The following is a 20,202-nucleotide window of genomic DNA, read 5'->3' as shown; positions in this document are numbered from 1 at the left end:
TGCTTGGATCATGTTCCTCATCAGCCTTTGTGAAGGTACCTCTGCCCAGAGCTGATGGAAATGGGGAAAAGCAAGAAACACATGGAGACAGGGCCAGAAGGACTAGTTTTGCTTTTAGGCTGCTCTCCGTGAAGGCCAGAAGTGAAAACAGAGGCTTCCAATGAAGACATGGAAGAGACTTGTGCATGTCTGAGGAAAACTAATCTGGTAAACACAGCAAGGTAGCAATGATCATGGCCAAGGGCGTTGGACATAGGGCTTAAAGTTCTCATCCCAGACAGTGAGGGTTGCCCAGAGCAAAGCACGGTCCATCCTTTGGGGTCAAGGCAATCAACAGTTCTCAGTTAGGAAAGTGAATCAGAAATAGAGGCAAAAACCAAGGCAAACCAGGACTGAGTAGGCGTGGTGCTAGGTCAGTATTCAGTCCCCAGCCTACCTCAAGGGTTTACCCAGACAACATAGAAGCCCTGTTATAGGTCAAAGAGTCTAGTCTGAATCCCGCATTATGGTGAAGACAGAGGTCCCAATAACCATCTGCTGTGATTGAGCTTGGTACACCAAATAGATTAATGCTTTTGCCTCGAGAACTTCAATACCTGCAACTGAGAGAGACAGATGGCAAAGGCCTCTCAGGATGAGAGGTTGCAGGGATTGTATAGAAAGGTGACATCCAGAGTGCTGCTTCTCTCCCTTCAATGTCTGAAACTGGGGAAAGGGAACAGATTTAACTCCTGAGGAATCTGCCAGGAACTCACTGCATAAGTGCCTTCTCAGGGCGATAGGCTTACCGCTCATGGAGGGAGGGCTGGCCAGAGATAAAGAGTGGAAAAACGCAAGAGCAAGACCACTCACTTTCAAATACGCTAATTGAGGGTTTTGTTATATTGTTCTTCATCACTGATCCATCAAATGCTTTAAATATTTTGTTTGGAAAACTTTTAGAACCATGCTGATTAGAGTTTAAGATATCACACATCACTTTCTAATGGGTAGCCACAGGCAAGTTGCTTAACCTCCTTTAACTTTAGAAGAAATTGAACCTCATCTCTATATTTGGATAATATCCTCCTTTTAGGACTTCTTATACTGATCATAGAGGAGTGTAAAATCTCAGCATGGTGACTGGCACATATCTGGCATTCAAATAAATAATAGACATTAAAATCATTACTTATCAGAAGGGTATTAGATGCAAAACAAAGCCACATATTAGGTTGTATGTTTTTGGGTTGATTTACAGGAGCTCTTTCAATGTAACTGAAATATTTTGGAAAGAAGAACATTATAATACATAATACTGAGATGAGATGGCCAAAAACCTCCCCCAGTGTAAAGGGTCCCACTCTGGGCAGTCTCATGAGCAGTTGGTTATTGATACATTCTGTTGAGTTTAATGGGACATTTTTCTCCCGTAAGTGACCATTGGAGGGGGCCAAGACTGACCTGTAAGTGAAGACTGCTTTTCTAAGGCCATATAGAAACTTTGGCCCGTAATGGCCCAATTTAAGTGAAAGTCTCAGTCTTTCACTTTGGGAAAGGAAACAGAGCATAAAATCCCCTTTCAGGTGGTTGTAGGAATAAATTTTGCACGTGACTACTGTGGTTAACCTCAGCTAGGACTGGATGTTGCTGATGACTCAGATGAAGCACTTACTAAGGAGAGAGTATGGCTATCAGTAATAAGACTGGGAAATGTGGTCTTGCAAATTGGCCTCTTGGAAGGTAGCTGAACATGTCACCAATATCATTTCCCTCATAGAGATGTTAACTCCATTTAGGAACTTGGGCTGAATGCCATCTGCACAATATTGTGCACAAGCTGGAACCTCCAGGGCTTTAGTGAGCCTCGGTTGGTTTAATTAGACACATTGCTGTTTTGGGTTTCCATCATATTCTTCAGAATATATCTCCTCTAGGCTTCAGCCTTGCCTTCATTTTCCTGTGGCAATGGTATAAATAATGCAAATGTCTTGATACTGGGAAGTAGGAATGAGACCCAGATGTCAGGAATGGAAAACACAGCAGCTTACATTGGCAAAGCAGAGCAGTAAACACAATCAGGAATAGGTGAGCCCTGGGGTAAAGGGGAATGGCTAAGGCAGAGGTGTTTGAGAGGGAGAGGGTAACCTCTTGAACAAGGGGGACCTATTAACTTGTAGAGGAACCAGAATGGGACCAAGGAAGAAGGAGATGAGGAATGCATGTGAGGAGTATGGCAATCTGGTCCTCATCAACTTCTTTGCTGAGCAAGAAATCATGGAACTCATGTTTGCATTAACTAAATTAACCTTGCAATTTAGCTCAGACAAGAATGCTTTGGAAAAGGTCCTAGGGAGATAATCCAATCCATACCATATACTTTCCTGATGAAGAAACTGAGACACAGAGAGGGGAACTGGTTTAGCCAAAGGCCAAAAGTTCAAAACTAAACACTCCAGCTCAAAGGAAACTAGATGAAACTATACCAAGTCTTCAATTCTGCATTTCTTCCTATGTTGCTTGCCTTTGGGAAAAAGGACAATCATTGCCTATTTACTTAATCTGGAAATCTGGAGTTATTCCTAACCTCTTCCGCTCTTAGCCTCTAAATCAATTTAGTCTCCAACTCCTGTAGATTTGACTTCTTTACTCTCACAAAACTTCTTTTCTTTATATACTTATGTCTGGTGCCTTAAGCTAGGCCCTTCTCATCTCACTTGCCTTGTCTCAGTCCCTCCCATCTTAACACTTCTGTTCCAATGATCTGATCATCTTGCTCCTTCTTGCTTAAATAGTTTAAAGCCTCCTTCACCACTTTCAAGAAAATGTCTCAGCATCCTAGAATGATGTACAAGTGCCTTAATGATCTGACCACAGCCCACTGCTATAGATACCTAATTTATTCTCCTTTCACTCTCCCCTCTTATTCCTAATTATTGTAATACCTCAGATCCATGGATCCTTCTCGTTCTTTTGTCATTTGCTTGGATAGTTCTCACTCAGTAAGGTTCATCTTATGAATAACTTCCCTTGAGAATCCCAGAAGCATCACATCGCACACTTCCAAGGTGCTGCTCCCTTGGAGTGCAGTGTGAATGTTGCCCGCTAGAAGTGTGCATCTGTTCTTATTGGGTTCTCAGAGAACACTGCTTATCTCTACTTCAGCTCTTCTCTCATGGTAATACAATTACCTATTGGCTTGTGGTATAATATAAACAAATCAGCTTCTAGACGAGGTAATATAGAAATGAAAAGTGTTTTAAAACGTTGCCTCTGGGTTAGGGCAAACTGGGGCTCCAATATTTATTCACATAATAACAATACAAACGTGGGCAAGTTATTTATTTTATCTGGAATTCAGTGTTCTTGGCTGCAAAATGGGCATAATAATAGCACCTACTTCATCATGGGATAATCTAGATTAAGTTTTTAGCATGCTATTTAGAGTCTTCAATAAATTAACTGTTGTTGCTATTATTATTGTTATGGAGAGCAGTGCTATGTTATATTAAAAGTTTAACTTCTCCTGTTATATAGCAGGTACCCAGTAAACATTTGTTGAATCTATTGATCAATAACAAGATAGGGCTATTGAGGCTGGGCGCGGTGGCTCACACTTGTAGTCCTAGCACTTTGGGAGGCTGAGGTGGGAAGACTGACTGAGCTCAGGAGTTTGAGACCAGCCTGAGCAACATGGCAAAACCCTGTCTCTACTTAAAATACAAAAAGTTAGCTGAGCATGGTGGCAGGCGCCTGTAGTCCCGGCTACTCAGGAGGCTGAGCCACGAGAATCGCTTGAACCTGGGAGGCAGAGGTTGCAGTGAGCTGAGATTGGGTCATTGCACTCCAGTCTGAGTGAGACTCTGTCTAAAAAAAAAAAAAAAAAAAAAAAAATAGAGCTATTTATTAACCTGTAAATATTGTATTGGGAACAGTTTCTGCTTACCTGTTAAAGAATTTTGCTGAAAAGAAGTTTAAGTATGAAATCTTACGGTAGAAAAGAAAAAACTGCCTCAACTTAAATAACTTGATAATTGCCTTGTAATTGCACCCTGTAATTTGGAGAAACACATGTTTCTTAGAATTAACAGGCATTTATTTTTAGGGATATCATTTGAGCAACACGCAGAACAATGTCTCTTTCTCCTTCACTCTGAATCTTCTGTGGCTACTAGAACTCACAGGGCTTAACCGTGTTTATTCCTGCAGGTGAAGAGCTCTATAATTTGTCATTTACTTCCTCTTTCAGAGTCTATAAGGATCAGGGAGGAAGAAAAGCTATTTTCTGCAGTTGAATTTAGCATTTAAGGAGTGCTTGTCACCAAGGAGGCATAGCTTCTGGCTTTATTGAGAAGTCTGTTGCTAAGACACAGTTTTAATTTGTTTGCACACTTTTCATAAGAATGGTGAGTGTTTATTCACAGAGAGAAACTGAGATGTAAGAGTTAAAAGTTGGTGGAAAATTAATGATTGTAGAGGATTAAACCGCAAACAATTATTTTATTTATTCCTTTCGACTAGAGGCTTTCAAAGTAAGGTCCTGGGACCGGGGCATCAGCATCACCTGGAAACTTGATAGAAATGCAAATTCTTGGGCTCTACCCAGACGTACTTGAACCACGGAATTGCCAGCGTGTGGCTCAGCAGTCTGCTTTAACAAGATCTCCAGGTTATTCTGATGTATATTAATATTTGAGACCCATCCTGGGCAATATAGGAAGATCCTGTCTCTACAAAAATATTTTAAAAATTAGTCAGGTATAGTGTCACTGGCCTGTAGTCCTAGCTACTTGGGAGGCTGAGGCAGGAGGATAACTTGAGTCCAGGATTTCGAAGGTTGCAGTGGGCCATGATTGCACCACTGCACTCTCAGCCTGGATGGAAGAGACTATGTCTCAAAAAAAAAAAAAAAAAAAAAAAAAAGAGAGAGAGAGAGAGACCCACTCCTCTAAAGTCTAGAATAGGACATCATGCAGGCCTCCACATATCAATAGCACTAGCAGCTAAGGAGACTAGCTTTCCCCTGCTGGAAAATTCTGTAATAACATCACCTGGAACAGATGCCTCTAGAGAGGGAGCCCATTTTTTTCAAGACCCACAACAACTACCTCATGTTGCCTCCTGATCTCCTAACTAGAATCAAGTAACAGCATGATCCTAGAAGATAAGTACATGCTGTTACCCAAAAAGAAATAGCTTGCACACAAAAGAATTACAAGATTTGATAATATATGTCATTAGAAACCTGGGCAACATGTGTAGGAGTATTCTAATAAGGGCAGAAATTCACTACATTTGTCTGACTTCATGCAATCTAGAGATTCTAAATTTAATTTGTTAGCTTGAGCAGCTGGAAATGGATCTAATAGCTTAATTGGTTGGTTGAATGAATGTTGTGCTCAACAATAGTCTATGTTTAGTAAGGTCAAGATTCCAGAGCTTTGCTGGCATAATGTAGGGGAGAGTATGCAAAGTCTCTAGGAGATAAAAATGTATACTGAGTTTATCCTGTCTGTGAGAGGGCTCAGAAGACACTCCCTCCATGAAGCAATGAGAAATACATTAGCGTCTTCATCCTTGGCAAACTCTGCAGTTGTTCTCCTTTGAAAGCCAGGTTTGTAGCGAATGCCACCATTTAGATTTTTTTTTTTTTTTTTTTTTTGAGACAGAGTTTTGCTCTTTTTACCCAGGCTGGAGTGCAATGGCACAATCTCGGCTCACTGCAACCTCTACCTCCCAGGTTCAAGTGATTCTCCTGCCTCCGCCTCCTGAGTAGCTGGGATTACAGGCACTTGCCACCACACCTGGCCAATTTTTTGTATTTTTAGTAGAGACAGGTTTTCACCATGTTGGCCAGGCTGGTCTCAAAATCCTGGCCTCAGGTGATCCACGTGGCTCGGCTTCCCAAAGTGCTGGGATTTACAGGAGTGAGTCACTGTGCCCGGTGAGATGGGGGTCTTTGATTTCATGGAGATTATGCAATCCCAGAGTACAGAGGCCAAGTGGTAACACTTAACCACCAAAGACAGGAGGGACACATCAACTATCGTATCTCTTTTTATCCCAGATAATTCTTCTTGTTCTGATGTCTATTTTATCTGATAATTAATATAGCTACTCTAGCATTCTTTTGTTTTGTATTTGCATAGTATATTTTACATCCTTTTACTTTCAACCTGTGTCTTAAAATGAACTTTGTGTGGGCAGAATATATTTGATCTTTCTTATTTATCCAATCTGATACTCTGTACCTTTTAATTAGTGTGTTTTGACCTTTTACAATAAGTAGGATTATTGATATGTTTGGGTTGAAATCTACCATTTTGCTGTTTTCTGTTTTTTCATGTGTTCTTAGAGGTTCCTTTCTTTTCTGCTTTCTCTTTTATTCATTGAGCATTTTTATGATCCCAATATACATCCACATTTGAATTATTATTTATGCCCCTTAAAAGTAATTTAGCGTTTGCCCTATTGTTTACAGTATCTATCTTTAATTAATTAGAGTTTACCTTGAGATAACATACTGCTTCATCTCTACAACAAGGACTTTATAACAGTATATGACCATTTATTTTTCTCACGTTTTATAATATGATTGTGATACATTTACTTTTATATATGCTATAAACATGCACTGTATTGCTACTATTTTTTTTTAAACTGTCAGTTGTGTTTTAGAGAAATTAAAGTCAAGAAAAAAAGAAAAATATTTTCTTTTACTGTCATGTGTTTCATTTCCATTCTTTTAATGTTTTGATTCAAAGAGACTATGATTTTTTGAGACCAAAATGATCTTTGGACCCCAAACTTCTACATCAGGAATTGGAGCAGTTAGCAGTTTTGCCTTCAAGTGGGTCATATTGTCCAATGCCCTTTTCATGCATGGCCAAGAAAGATACAGGAAAAATAAGTACCTCCCAAGGAAAGAGTAAATATTTGTAGAAAAAATAATACTCTACAGCTACTGACAGGGAGCAGAACCAGGGTCTAATCAACCAACTAGCCCTACCCAAAGGATGCAGGCATTTCACGATGCCTGGATGAGAGCATTACAGAATTGTTATGAACCAGTGACTGCTATACCCATCTTATTCATCACCTTTGAAATATGAGTGTTACTGGGGATATTGTTTCCTCATTCAACCATTGTAGGTAGATGAATAGAAAACAGATGACTTGCCTTTTTGTTCCTAGATAAGGAGAAGGCACGCACAGGATATAGAAACTATAACGGAATTTGGGCTGAGACTGATACTGTGATGGAATGGGCTCTTTAGGGGTATCTTCTTTGGGGAATAGGTAAATATATTTTGTATGTGGAAGGGAGGGAAACAAGTATTTAGACTAGGAGAAGAGATTATTCTAACGCTTAGCTTTTGTTGTATAACAAACCACAGCAAAACTGAGTGACTTAAACAAAAGCTATGCATCATGATTCCTCTGCTCTGAGCCAGGTTGGCTAGGACTAGATGGTCTAAGATAAATTCATTCACATACCTGGTGGTTGGCTTGACATGTCAGCTGGGTCAATCGGGATGACTTTGCAGAGATTCTCATCATCCAGCAGCCCAGCGTATGTTTACTCACATGACTGTTGTTGCAAGGTTCCTGGGAACAGCAAGATAGCAAACCCCTTACTATGCCTCAGCTTGCATCATATTTGCTCACTGTTATTGACCAAAAGATGCTACATGGCTGTATTAGTCTGTTCTTATGCTGCTAATAAAGACATATGTGAGACTAGGAGTTTATAAAGGGAAGAGGTTTAATTGGCTCACAGTTCCACATGACTGGGGAGGCCTCATATTTGTGGTGGAGGGCAAATGAGGGACCAAGTCACATCTTACATGGCAGCAGGCAAGACAGCGAATACAGGGGAATTCTCCTTTATAAAACTATCAGGTCTTATGATACTTATTCACTATCAGGAGAACAGAATGGGAAAGACCTGCCCCCATGATTTAATTGCCTCCACCTGGACCTGCTCTTGACATGTGGAAATTATTATAATTGAAGGTGAGATCTGGGTGGGAACACAGCCAAACCATATCAACGGCTAAGCACATATTCAAGAGGGGAAGAAAATGTACTTCACCTATTGATGAAGATGGAACGTAGTCTATTGCAAACGGTCATGCATGCAAGAATAAAAAAAAAGTTGTGGTCATTTTTTAGATTTTATTATTTTTCTCCATTATAGCATCTCTCCTTATAACAAGATTTTGCATCACTGCACTTGTCATATGATTTGCAGAACCTCCCTGTAAGAGGAATGTACTTTCCCATACCACTGATAAAATTGGTTACGTGACTTTCTTTGATCAGTGTACTGTAAGCAGATATGATGTTTGCTGCACTTCAGTAGAAGCTTTAATGGCCATTACCTGATTCTACGTTTGACCATTTTTCTCCTCTACCACAAGAATAGCATGTTTCAAATTAGGGCTTTTTTAGCCTGGATCCTAGAATGAAGAAATATACAAAGCAGAGTCATAGCTGATCTCTAGTATGAATGAAAAGTAATCCTTTGTTTGATAAGCCCTTTGTGTTTTGATGGTCATTCTTTACCACGTTGGAACCTAGAGAAAAATTAGGGTGATTGATTAGCTTCTGTTTTAGGATATTTCACCCATTCCTTTTAGATGGATCTTTCCTTTTGATTTATATTTTAATTTTTTTTAACCTTCAAGTTCAGGGGTATGAGTACAGATTTGTTGCATAGGTAAACTTGTGTCATGGAGCTTTGTTGTACAGACTATTTCCTCACCCAGATATTAAGCCTAGTACCCATTAGTTATTTTTCCTGATCCTCTCCCTCCTCCCACTCTCCACCCTCTGAAATGCCCCAACATGTTTTTCTCCTCTATGTGTCCATGTGTTCTCATCAAATTGTTTAAAACGCTCATAGATATCTTAAAATGCCCTTGTTCCTTTTTTTTTTTTTTTTTTTTTTTTTTTTTTTGAGACGGAGTCTCGCTCTGTCGCCCAGGCTGGAGTGCAGTGGCCGGATCTCAGCTCACTGCAAGCTCCGCCTCCCGGGTTCATGCCATTCTCCTGCCTCAGCCTCCCGAGTAGCTGGGACTACAGGCGCCCGCCACCTCGCCCGGCTAGTTTTTTTGTACTTTTTTAGTAGAGACGGGGTTTCACCGGGTTAGCCAGGATGGTCTCGATCTTCTGACCTCGTGATCCGCCCGTCTCGGCCTCCCAAAGTGCTGGGATTACAGGCTTGAGCCACCGCGCCCGGCCAAAATGCCCTTGTTCCTATTTTCTTTTCCAGGTTTGCCCATGCCTCCTACCCAGTCACAAGTAAATTTATCAAAAGAGCTATACATGACTTGTGTTTCTTCATACTCTGTTCACTCCTAAAGACCCTTACAGTCTACATTCTCCCCTGATAACTCCATCAATACAATCAATACCACTCTTGCCAAAGACATCAATGATTCCCACATGGTTGGTTCTGCTAACTCAACAGCATCCATCTGAGAAAGTTGACATTTTAAACTTTCTTTGAGCAATGGAACATTAGTAGATATGATTTAAGTGGATTTAAGAAACCAATGACGTGACCTGGTTGTATTTTCTCCTTTGTTGGGCTATTGTAGGTTTTCTGTGACTTCCATGGCCACTCCCAAAAGAAGAATGTGTTCCTTTATGGCTGTAGCGTCAAGGAAACCTTGTGGCAAGCAGCATGCACTGTAGGCACATCTACTATCCTAGAGGACGTCAACTACAGGGTAAGCCGCTGTAGGGAATGACACCAGATATGCTGTGTCCATATTCTTTATTCTTACCTTTAAGACCATGCCCCATTCATTTGTTAATTTTTTTTTTTTTTTTTTTTTTGGTAAATAAGCATTTTGATTATTTTAACCATAGGGTTGTAATACAAGCAGGCTGGAGGCATGTGTAACCTCTCCTAATTTTTGTTGAATTATGACTTACTTCCTCGTTGCTTTGCCTCTGTTTTCTATATGGTTTGATATTGTATAAAAGGCATGAGAACTACAGACAAAAGAACTCATCTTAATGCCTGACTTGGCAATTATTCAATTATTAACTGTGTGATTATAAGGTCATTAACATTACCTCACTGAACCACCCTTCTCCCATCTGTAAAATGAGGATAGTAAAAATACTGCCTCTCTTACATAGCTTATGGAAGGAACAGAATGATACTGAATACAAAAGGACTTCAAATAAATAGGAAGGGATGAACAAACATAAGCCATTAAACCATCCATATTTCTCTGCCTGAGCATTCCATAATAAACGGAGCAGTAATCCGCTGACCCTAATTCTATTTTACCTTAGTTTTAGTGATTAGAGCTCAACTGTTCCTCCATGAAACCACATAGGAAATTAGGGAGGGGTAAAGAAAAGAGTACATCTTTCCATCAGGATATAGGCAACAAGCTATTGCATAGTGAGAATCAAGAAGAAACAGAGAAGCAAAATTGCCCAAACACTAAATGAAAACTGGTCTTTGTTTACAATTTATGTAGAAAAAGTAGAAAATTATGATGGTATCTGCCTCTTCTAAGTCTGTTATTCTGGGTATGCAATTTACTATCTGCAAAACAGCTTCATTCCCAGGGTTAATGATAGTATTAAGAGGTAAAAATCTACCAAATCACCATTTCACCTGGAAATACGTCCCCTCTTCTCTAGCCTTCTTCACCCAGTCCATCAAAAATAGACTGCCGCTGATCAATACAACCACCCCAAGGCTTTTATAGCAGAATCAACAGTTATCCTCAATAATCTGTTTGCTGTAAGGCTCAACCAGAGTAATGATGATAAACCATAACAAGCTTAATAACTTAATCTTATTTAGGAAACTAGTTGAGTAAATTAAAGCATTCATCTGGGCAGTTCCTGTGGACCCAACCCATATAAAATGATCTCTTATGTGTGATACATCTTGAATCAAAAAAATCTACCATGGTCCTATCTTAAATGTAGAGTCAGTGTGTTTTTTACTTCTCTTTTTCCAAGAGAAGGTAATAATATTGATAGATAATTCCCTATATACACAGGAAAAGGTATAAGACACAGAACCTTAAAAAAGTCTCTTGTATGAAGCTGACGTGAAATGGGGCAGAAGTCAGACATTGTAGGGAATTATAGCATGGGTTCTTATTAACTATATTTTAATTTTTGTGTATGATTCATGTTATTTAATTAATAAATTCAAAAAATATTTTGAGGCCCAGATTAGCGTAAGCTAAGGTAAAAGGCGTAACATTACAGAGATAGGTATGCCAGTTTCTGCCTCTGAGAATAAGCACAGTGGTATTTAATAGCAATGCTGTTGAAGAGATTAATCCATCTATACATTAATACTCACCTATAAGTTCCTTTAACTGTGAATGGGTCAGTTGCCTGAGCCTCACTTTTCTCCCTTGTGAAATGAGGAAGTTATATTTTCTACATAGTTTATTACATCGAGTTTGTTGGTGCCTTGGGCTTCCTTAAAGGCGATTCATGGGCTACTATGACATATGTGGAAGTAGTGAAGTGAATATGGTTTGGTCACATCCCTTGCTTTCAACCCAAATAGCTTTGCTTTTTGGGGTCCCACGTATTATATAACTCCCTCTATCACTGACACTCTAAATCTAGGACATAATGATCTGTAAATGATTATCTTAACACTGGTGATCTGCCTAAAAAGACTTTTGTGTATACAAATGGATCTTCTCAGAATTGAAAGGACCCACTCATTATACAGATGGAAAAATTGAGACTCAGCGAAGAGTGTCCTTGTAAGACAGGTTAATGTTATCATCATGATATCTGCCAGTGGTCAGCAGCCTGCTGATGCTGAGAGGCTGATTCCTTCATTACCATCGAAAGTGGAACAATTCTAAACATGTTAAACTTATCTAAGAGGTTTTTTTTGGTCATTCACCCTTAGTATTGAAGAGACAATTATGCGCCCTATTATATTTCAAATTCATTCTGCAACATTTATTCAGTTTTATTAATCAACTTTAATGGTACCTACTTCTAGTTACATTGGTATAAAGAGGTCAGTGAATCCTCTCTGCAAAACGCAAATATAAAACAGAAGAAAATTTTGAAAAGCAGCCCTTTTAAGACTCTGGAAATTGACCAAATACAGATGATAAATTGAGAAGCATTTATTCTTGAAAATTGTTGGAACTTCATGTAAGAACAGCAGGGGTCTGTAACCTTTTTGACTGGGGCTGCTCCTGACTCCACTCTATTTGGTCATCAAGCAATGCAGTTTTACCAACAAAAGGACAGACACACACACACACACACACACACACACACACACACACACAGAGCCAGAAATTTACAAGGGAGACCTTAGAAATGAGACAGTCATAGAAAAGCTAAGATAAGCTCTCTGTAAATACATGGTGTATTAAGCCATTCTTGCATTGCTGAGACTGGATAAATTATAAAGAAAAGAGGTTTAATTAGCTCATGATTCTGCAGGCTGTTCGGGGAGCATAATGCTGGCATCTGCTTCTGGGGAGGCCTCAGGAAGCTTCCAATCGTGGTAGAAGGTGAAGGGGGAGCAGGCATTTCATATGGTGAAAACAGAGTCAGAAAAAGAGTCAGGGGGAGGTGCCACACACTTTTGAACTACTAGATCTCATGAGAATTCACTCATTATTGTGACAACAGCACCAAGAAGATGATGCAAAACCACTCATGGGAAATCCACTTCTGTAATCCAGTCACCTCCCACCAGGCCCCACCTCTGACACTTGGAGTTACATTTCAACATGAGATTTTGGTGGGGACAAATATCTAAACTGTATCACATGGATTATGGAAAAACATGTGTCTCTTCAGAGGAGACCCAAGAGAGCCCAGTGAGAAATAAAGCCCAAAGAGACTTAAGAACTGCCACAATTTTGAATGTCTTCCCAAATCACCTACAAATCAATCAAGAGAGAGTGGAAGTCTTATGTACTCAAGATATTTGAGTACCATATTTGCCCAAATTATTGTATAACCACTATGCTAAGCAGCCACAGATGTCAAGCTAAATAATTTAAATAAGAATGTAGAAACTGCATAGAGACATCAGTGGCACACATTGCAGAAGAAAAAAGAAATAAATATTCTGCAGATTAATCCAGGAAAGTAGTTAAAAATTAAAAAACATTTAAAAAATAGAATCCAGAGATGCTAAAAAAAGGTATAATCTATGATGTCCAGTTTTCAAGCAAAAATTACAATTTTGTAAAGAATCAAGAACGTGAAATCCATCCTTAGGAAACAAAGCAGTCAGTAGAAACAGAGTGGGCCAAGATAGTGGATTTATAATTATTTCCAAGTAACTGTTAAAATATGTTCAAATAAGTAAAGAAAATTATGTGCAAAAGTTAATGGCAAAATATGATGACCATTACTCAATATATAAGGAACTTTGATAGAGAATTCAAAACAGAAGGAAGGAGGGAAGGAAGGAAGGAAGGAAGGAAGGAAGGAAGGAAGGAAGGAAGGAAGGAAGGAAGGAAGGAGGGAGGGAGGGAGGGAGGGAGGGAGGGAGGGAAGGAAGGGAGGAAGGGAGGAAGGAAGGAAGGAAGGAAGGAAGGAAGGAAGGAAGAAAGGAAGGAAGGAGACAGTGTTGAAAAGTATCATAATCAACATAAAAAATTCACTAGATGGGATTGTCAGCAGATTTGAGATGGCAAGATAGTAAAGAATGAATCAGTAAATTTGATGATTAATCCCAAATTATTCAATTCAAAGAACAGACAAGATTAAAGAAAAGTAAAGAACTGTAGAGACCTATAGGATAGCATAAAGCATATCAACCAACATGTAATGGGAGGCCCAAAAGGAGAGGAAAATAAATGTCTAAAAAAATATTTGAAGATATAATGAGAGGAGAAGATAGTATAGGAGGAACAAAACATATATGAGACATATAGAGACAAACAACAAAATGGCAAATGTAAATCCAAAAATATCAATGATGACATTAAATATGAATGAACAAACCCTTCATTCCAAAGGCAGAGGTTGTAAGACCAGATTTTAAAAATAGATTCAAGTATATATTGTCTATAAATGACATGCTTTTGATTCAATAATGCAAACAGGTTGAAAGTTAAAAGATGCAAAAAGATATACCATGCAAATGGTAACCATAATAAAGATGATTATATTGACATAAGACAAAATATACATTAAAAAAAGAAATATTACTAGGGCTAAGGGTGCAATTCATAATACTGAAAGAAATAGTTAATCAGCAAGGTATAACAATTATAAATGTATGTGAATATATATACTCTGAAATACAAGAAGAAAAAATTGAAAGAAGGCATTTAAAATTTAATAATAATAGTTGAATATTCTACTAATCTTCTCTCAGTAAGTGATAGAATAATCAAACAGAAAATTAGTGTAGAGAATACCTGATCTAACTTACATATAACAGTTCTTTTCAAAACAAAAGAATATATATTCTTTTTGAGTGCCCATCAAAATTTCTCCAGCATAGACCCTATAATAGGCTATAAAATAAATATCAATATATTTTAAGGGATGGAAAACATGCACAGAATATGCACCTACACAACAGAATTAAATTATAAATTAACTTTCATTAGAAATCTGGGATATCTGTGAATATTTGGAAATTAAACAATGTGTATCAAATTAACTTATGGTTTGAAGGGGAAATCCAATGGGTAATTAGAAAATATCTTTAAGTGAATAAAAAAAAAACTCAATATATCAAAATTTATAGTATGCAGCAAAAATAGTACATAGAGGGAACTTTGTAATTTAGAATATTTAGAAATGCAGAAAGATCTAAAATCAATAATCTAAGCATCCACATTCAGAAACAAGAAAAAGAAGTGCAAATAAATCTCAAAGTATAGGAAAGAACAAAATAAAAGCCAAAGTAAAATCAATGAAATAAAAATCATATGAACAATAGAACATCCATAAATAACATGCTTTTTATTCAATAATTCATAGTTTGATTTCTTAAAATGATCAACAAAATGATCATCATTTAGCTAGACAGACAAAGTAAAGAAAAAAGATACAAGTTACCAAAATTGGGATTGAAGGAAGGGACATCACTACAAATCTTACAAAGTAAAAAAGAGTATCATTAACAACTAAATGCCAACAAGTGAATACATTCTTAGGCGAACACAGACTACAAAAACTGATTCAAGGAGACATGGACAGTCTGATGAGGTTTATTTTAAGTGGAAAAAAGTAGAATTAGTAATGAAAACTCTTCCTACAAATGGAAGTTTGGGCCCAAATGGCTTTGTTGATATATTCTATCAACCTCTTAAGAACAAAATAGTACTAATCATAAAAACATCCTTTCATAAAATAGAGGAGACACACTTGCCAACTCATTTGTGAGGCCTGTGTTACTCTGATACCAAATCCAAAATGGGGACATCACAAGAAAAGACAGCTCCAGCCCAATACTTGTTATAAACAGACAATAAATTATTATTCAGTGCTGAAAAGGAATGAACTATCAAGCCATGAAGAGACATGGAAGAACCTTAAATGGATATTACTAAGTTAAAGAAAACAACCTGAAAAGGCTACATACTGTATTTCCAGCTGTATGACATTCTGGAGAAAGCAAAACTATGGAGACTAAAAAGATGGGGGTTGCCAGGAATTTGGAAGGAAATAGGTGGAGCAGAGGGGATTCTTAGGCAGTAAAACTACTTTAGATAATACTGTACTTTTGAGTACACATCATTATACATTTTTTCAAACCCGTAAGATGTACAGAACCAAAAGTGAAGAGAATCCTCATGTAAACTATAGACTTTGACTGATGATGTTTCAATGTAGGTTCAGCAGTTACAATAAACCTACTACTCTGGTGAGGGATGTCAATGATTGGGAGTCCATGCATGGACAGGAGTCGGGGGCATATGGAAAATCTCTGCATCTTCCTTCTCAGTTTCACTGTGGACCTAAAGCTGCTTTAAATAAAGTCTTTATAAAAGAGAGAGAGAGAGAGAGAGAGAGAGAGAGAGAGAGAGAGAGAGAGAGAGAAACACAACCTACAGAAGAAAAAAATAGTTTCACTTAAGTAAAAAAGGTGAAGTCACTTAAACAATGTAAGAGTAAACTTTTGCAACATAGTACGCTAATGATAAATTAAATCTATTTACAAGTATTATTGATCACTTTACTTGTAGGATATAGAAACAATATATTTACGTCTATTTGACCAGACCCCCAGGGGTCTGGACTAGCAGATTCTATTTATTTTAGCAAATAATTATGTAGTACCCTCTATGAGCAACATACTGCTCGATGTGTAGGGATTTTCCCCTAAATAAGACACAGACCTGCCCTCATGGAACTTCTAGGCTTCTGGGGAGATAGAAAATAAGCAACTAATACATACACAATAATTCATTTGTAATTGTAATGAGCATTTTGAAGGAACAAATAGATTGAGGGATTATAGGAAGGGAGGGACGATGGTAGATAGGATGAAATCAATTAGGAGACAATTGTAGACACTCAAGTGAAGACAACATTAGCATTCTATCTCCCTTTTTTTAGATGACCTGTAAGTCTGGAGGCTATGTAGGAATTTAGAGATCATAGTAAATTATATTAATAATTATGCTAATATATTTATATAACATAATTTATAAGATAATTAATAATTATAGTTAACAGTTACATTTAACATGAGGACAGTAAGTACCAGAGATAGTAAGAGATTTGCTCAATGTTCTAGAAATTAACAAAACTACATCTCTTTAAAAATAATTCTTTCATTTATATTCTCATTAACTTGTTATGCTTCTTTACTTTCTCCCTGTAATTTGTCTAAAAGCCCAAGGTTTCACTATTGTTTAATGTATGTAATTTTATATTATGTGTTAGTTTATGCATATTCTGCCAGCACTAAAATCAGAGAATCCTTCTTGTTAATGTTATAAAAGTTCTGGGACTAAGTGCAGTATTTCTGCTGACTCAGGACTGTGTATACTATCAACTCTGAGTCATTGTCCTCTGGGGAGGAGGTCCAGTGGCTGGAAGATCCCTTTCTGTCAATCGAGGTGTCAAGTGTCTAGAGATGCCTTCTAAATGGAGGTTAAGTAGTCATAAATAAAGTATTTTTACCCCAAGAAAAGGTGGGATATATGAACCCAGAGAGGATGGATTTTCAAGTTTTGTAATTGATCAAGCTTCAGATTTTTGGCTTAGAAGATGAGACGAAAAGTTCATTTTGGCAATTATACACTCTTAGGAAAGAAGTGAACTATGTGTGCTTCTTCTCTAGAATCATCACTGGCCCCTTTGGCCTTGTGAAATAAGTGAAGAGTCCCAAGTATGACCCTGCTAAGTAACAGTGAGGCTGGATGTAGTCTGTAAATTTCAAGTCCCTGTGAAATCTGAGGCTTTCCATAGTCTCAACTCTTTCATGTATGAGGCCAAGTGTATGTGTGCAAGCCTTGGTCCATAGCAATGCAGAAAAGTGGAACTGAAAGATTATGGAGTTGACCAGTTGGTATTTGGATTCCTTTCCAGCAACTTTATAGTTTTCTGGACTTCAGCTATTTATTTCTAACTTTTTTTTTTTTTTTTTTTTTTTTTTTTGTGATGCAGTCTCACTCTGTCTCCCAGGCTGGAGTGCAGTGGCGGGATCTCGGCAAACTGCAACCTACGTCATCTGGGTTCAAGCGATTCTTCTACCTCAGCCTCCTGAGTAGCTGGGATTACAGGTGCCTGCCACCACACCCAGCTAATTTTTGTATTTTTAATAGAGACAGGGTTTCACCATGCTGGCCAGGTTGATTTTGAACTCCTGACCTCAGGTGATCCACCTGCCCCAGCCTCCCAAAGTGCTGAGATTACAGGCATAAGTCACCGCTCCTGGCCTATTTCTAACTTTTCTTAGCCTGTTTCCTTATCCGCAAAATGATTTTTTAAAAGTGATAGCCATTTCTTAGAGTTAATAAATGATTTAAAGTAACAAGTGTTTTATAGATAGACGCTTAACAATGTTGAGAAGCTATTTTTATGATGACTATCCCTAGTCACCCACAACTAATCATAGTTTGATTTTTTTTAAATTGTAGACTCTTCCCAAAATCCTTGATAAACTAGCACCAGCATTCACAATGAGCAGCTGCAGCTTCCTTGTGGAGAAATCTCGAGCCTCCACGGCCCGGGTGGTGGTGTGGAGAGAGATGGGGGTGTCCAGAAGCTACACCATGGAAAGCAGCTACTGTGGTTGCAACCAGGGCCCCTATCAGGTATGTGAGACTGCAGGACACCCATGCTTTCTGTCCAGCAGCAATACATAGAAATTACAGACAGCTTGTTCCTGCTTTCTCGCCGAAAAGGGGGAGAAGGCTCCAAATAGAGTCTGGCCCTGCTCCCTTGCCTTGAAAAACTGGATCAACAATTGCTTTCACCTGCAGGATCATCTATGTTGATCCTGGAAGCAATGAGTGCATGCTTTCCAATTTAGTTCTTCAATCAGCTGCCCTCACCAGAAAGCAGCAAGGAGCCTTTGACGTGCATCCCCAACTTTTACAGAACCTCTGCCTGCCTGACTCTGTTATATGCACAAAATTCTTGTCTTCTGCAGCAAGTGGACTAGTTCTATGTATATCATAAAGAGCATAGGTCAGTCTGTAGATATTGTTGGTACATATATCTATTGTGTTTCCATCTTCTGTGCTGATCTAAATCTGTAGCTCTCTTTGTTATCCTGCTGTCTCCAGAGCACACAAAAGTGTGTGCACAGTGTGGGTCTCCCAGAATGAGTGGGTTTCGGACTCATATGCTAGCATTGAGAGAAAGTGCTCTTGTATAAATCACATTCTTTCTACAGCTATATTAACTGCATGAGCAGCTGGATAGCTGCTACAGCAGGCTGTTCTGGCTGCTTTTCCCACTCCCCCATAGAGAAGCATAAATAAAGGATATTTTGACAGTGCCAGGGTAATAGACTCTTGTAAATTTCTTAGGCAAGCTGACAGACCTCCTCAGTGACTTCCATTCAACCCCAAGAATACCTGGACCTCACCAGCACTGAGCTCATTGTGTTAGCTTTGATAGTCTCCTGGAACAGCTAGGAAGCACTTGGCACCTAGGCAATCCCGAGCTTGTAGAAATCTCTTAGTTACCGAGGAGAGTACAGGGTGTGACAGGCGATGCACATTATCTAACTTCTCACATGGTCGAAGATTTTTTTTAACTCAGGGCTATCAAACCACCCATGTTGACTATTAATTCTGTCAAATAGCCACTTAGTCTAAAGACTTGCTTCAGATAATTGTTTTGTTACTGAATTAATAAATTCTTTGACTGAATTAATCCTATTCACCCACATTAATGTAAATGAAGAATAAGAAGAGCTGAAATCATTGGATGAGCATGAGATTGGCCATCAAGAGATCTCACTCTTTCACTTACCAGCAGTGTTGAAAGCTACTTACTTCTAGCAACCTATTTTTTTTCATATATCAAATGCAGATTTTAATAAGGACTCCTTTTATCCTACCATACAAGATTTTGTAAGGACTAAAAGAAAACATATATGTGAATGTACTTGGAGGTTATATAATCAGGAATCTGTTCACTCCCTTGTCATTCAAAGCATATAAGATTGGAAAAAAAAAAAAAAAAAAAAAGCTTGAAATAATTGTGACTTTAAGGCCTTATGGACATAGGTTTTGTCTCTCTCTGTGTATGTGTCTTGATGGGAAGGGGCCTGTCATTTGTTTTAAGGACAACTCCGTGTACCTCTTCAGAGATTTATTGGCTTCGTGACTTTCATTGAGTTTGTTTCTCCAAGCACCAATTCAAACTAACAGCTTCTAGTCACATAAGTATCAACGATGGCATTGGAAACTCAGAGCTGGAAACTCAGAGTCCTCTGGAGCTGTTTGAAAACTAAATGACTCATCGGTCCAGGCCCTCACCAACTCTCTACCATGCAGTGTACATACAGGCTGTTGGAGAGGACAAAGAATGTAAGGGCTCGCTCAATGGATGGCCTTCAGGTATTGGCACAGCATTTATCCCGTGAAATTTTCCAAATGGCTTTTGCATGGGGTTACTAGAAGGAAGAATGGAGGGAGAACTGGCTAGAGAAAGCCCTAATAGTGCTAGACCTGGTTTTGGTTTAACAATCCCATTCTCTATATGAAACACCTCTCCGAATGTATTAGTTTTCTCCTTCTCTTTGTTTTCCTGTCC

General features: G+C 38.5%; 1 protein-coding gene across 1 annotated transcript in view; it reads left to right on the top strand.

The window, feature by feature from the left end:
- The window catches only part of LOC140710655 (cytosolic carboxypeptidase 4-like), a 168,286-nt gene extending 148,386 nt beyond the window's left edge, over positions 1-19,900 (top strand). Inside the window, exons 3-5 of the mRNA XM_073012912.1 lie at positions 9,585-9,716; positions 18,072-18,248; positions 19,799-19,900. Coding sequence (XP_072869013.1) covers positions 9,585-9,716; positions 18,072-18,248; positions 19,799-19,900 — 411 coding nt within the window. The remainder of the gene's footprint in view (positions 1-9,584; positions 9,717-18,071; positions 18,249-19,798) is intronic.
- The last annotated feature ends 302 nt before the right edge of the window (positions 19,901-20,202 follow it).

Source organism: Chlorocebus sabaeus, chromosome 29, assembly GCF_047675955.1.
Source record: "Chlorocebus sabaeus isolate Y175 chromosome 29, mChlSab1.0.hap1, whole genome shotgun sequence".
Lineage (NCBI taxonomy): Eukaryota > Metazoa > Chordata > Mammalia > Primates > Cercopithecidae > Chlorocebus > Chlorocebus sabaeus.
The sequence above is the reverse complement of the archived record's forward strand: the minus strand, read 5'-3'. Positions and strand labels throughout refer to the sequence as shown.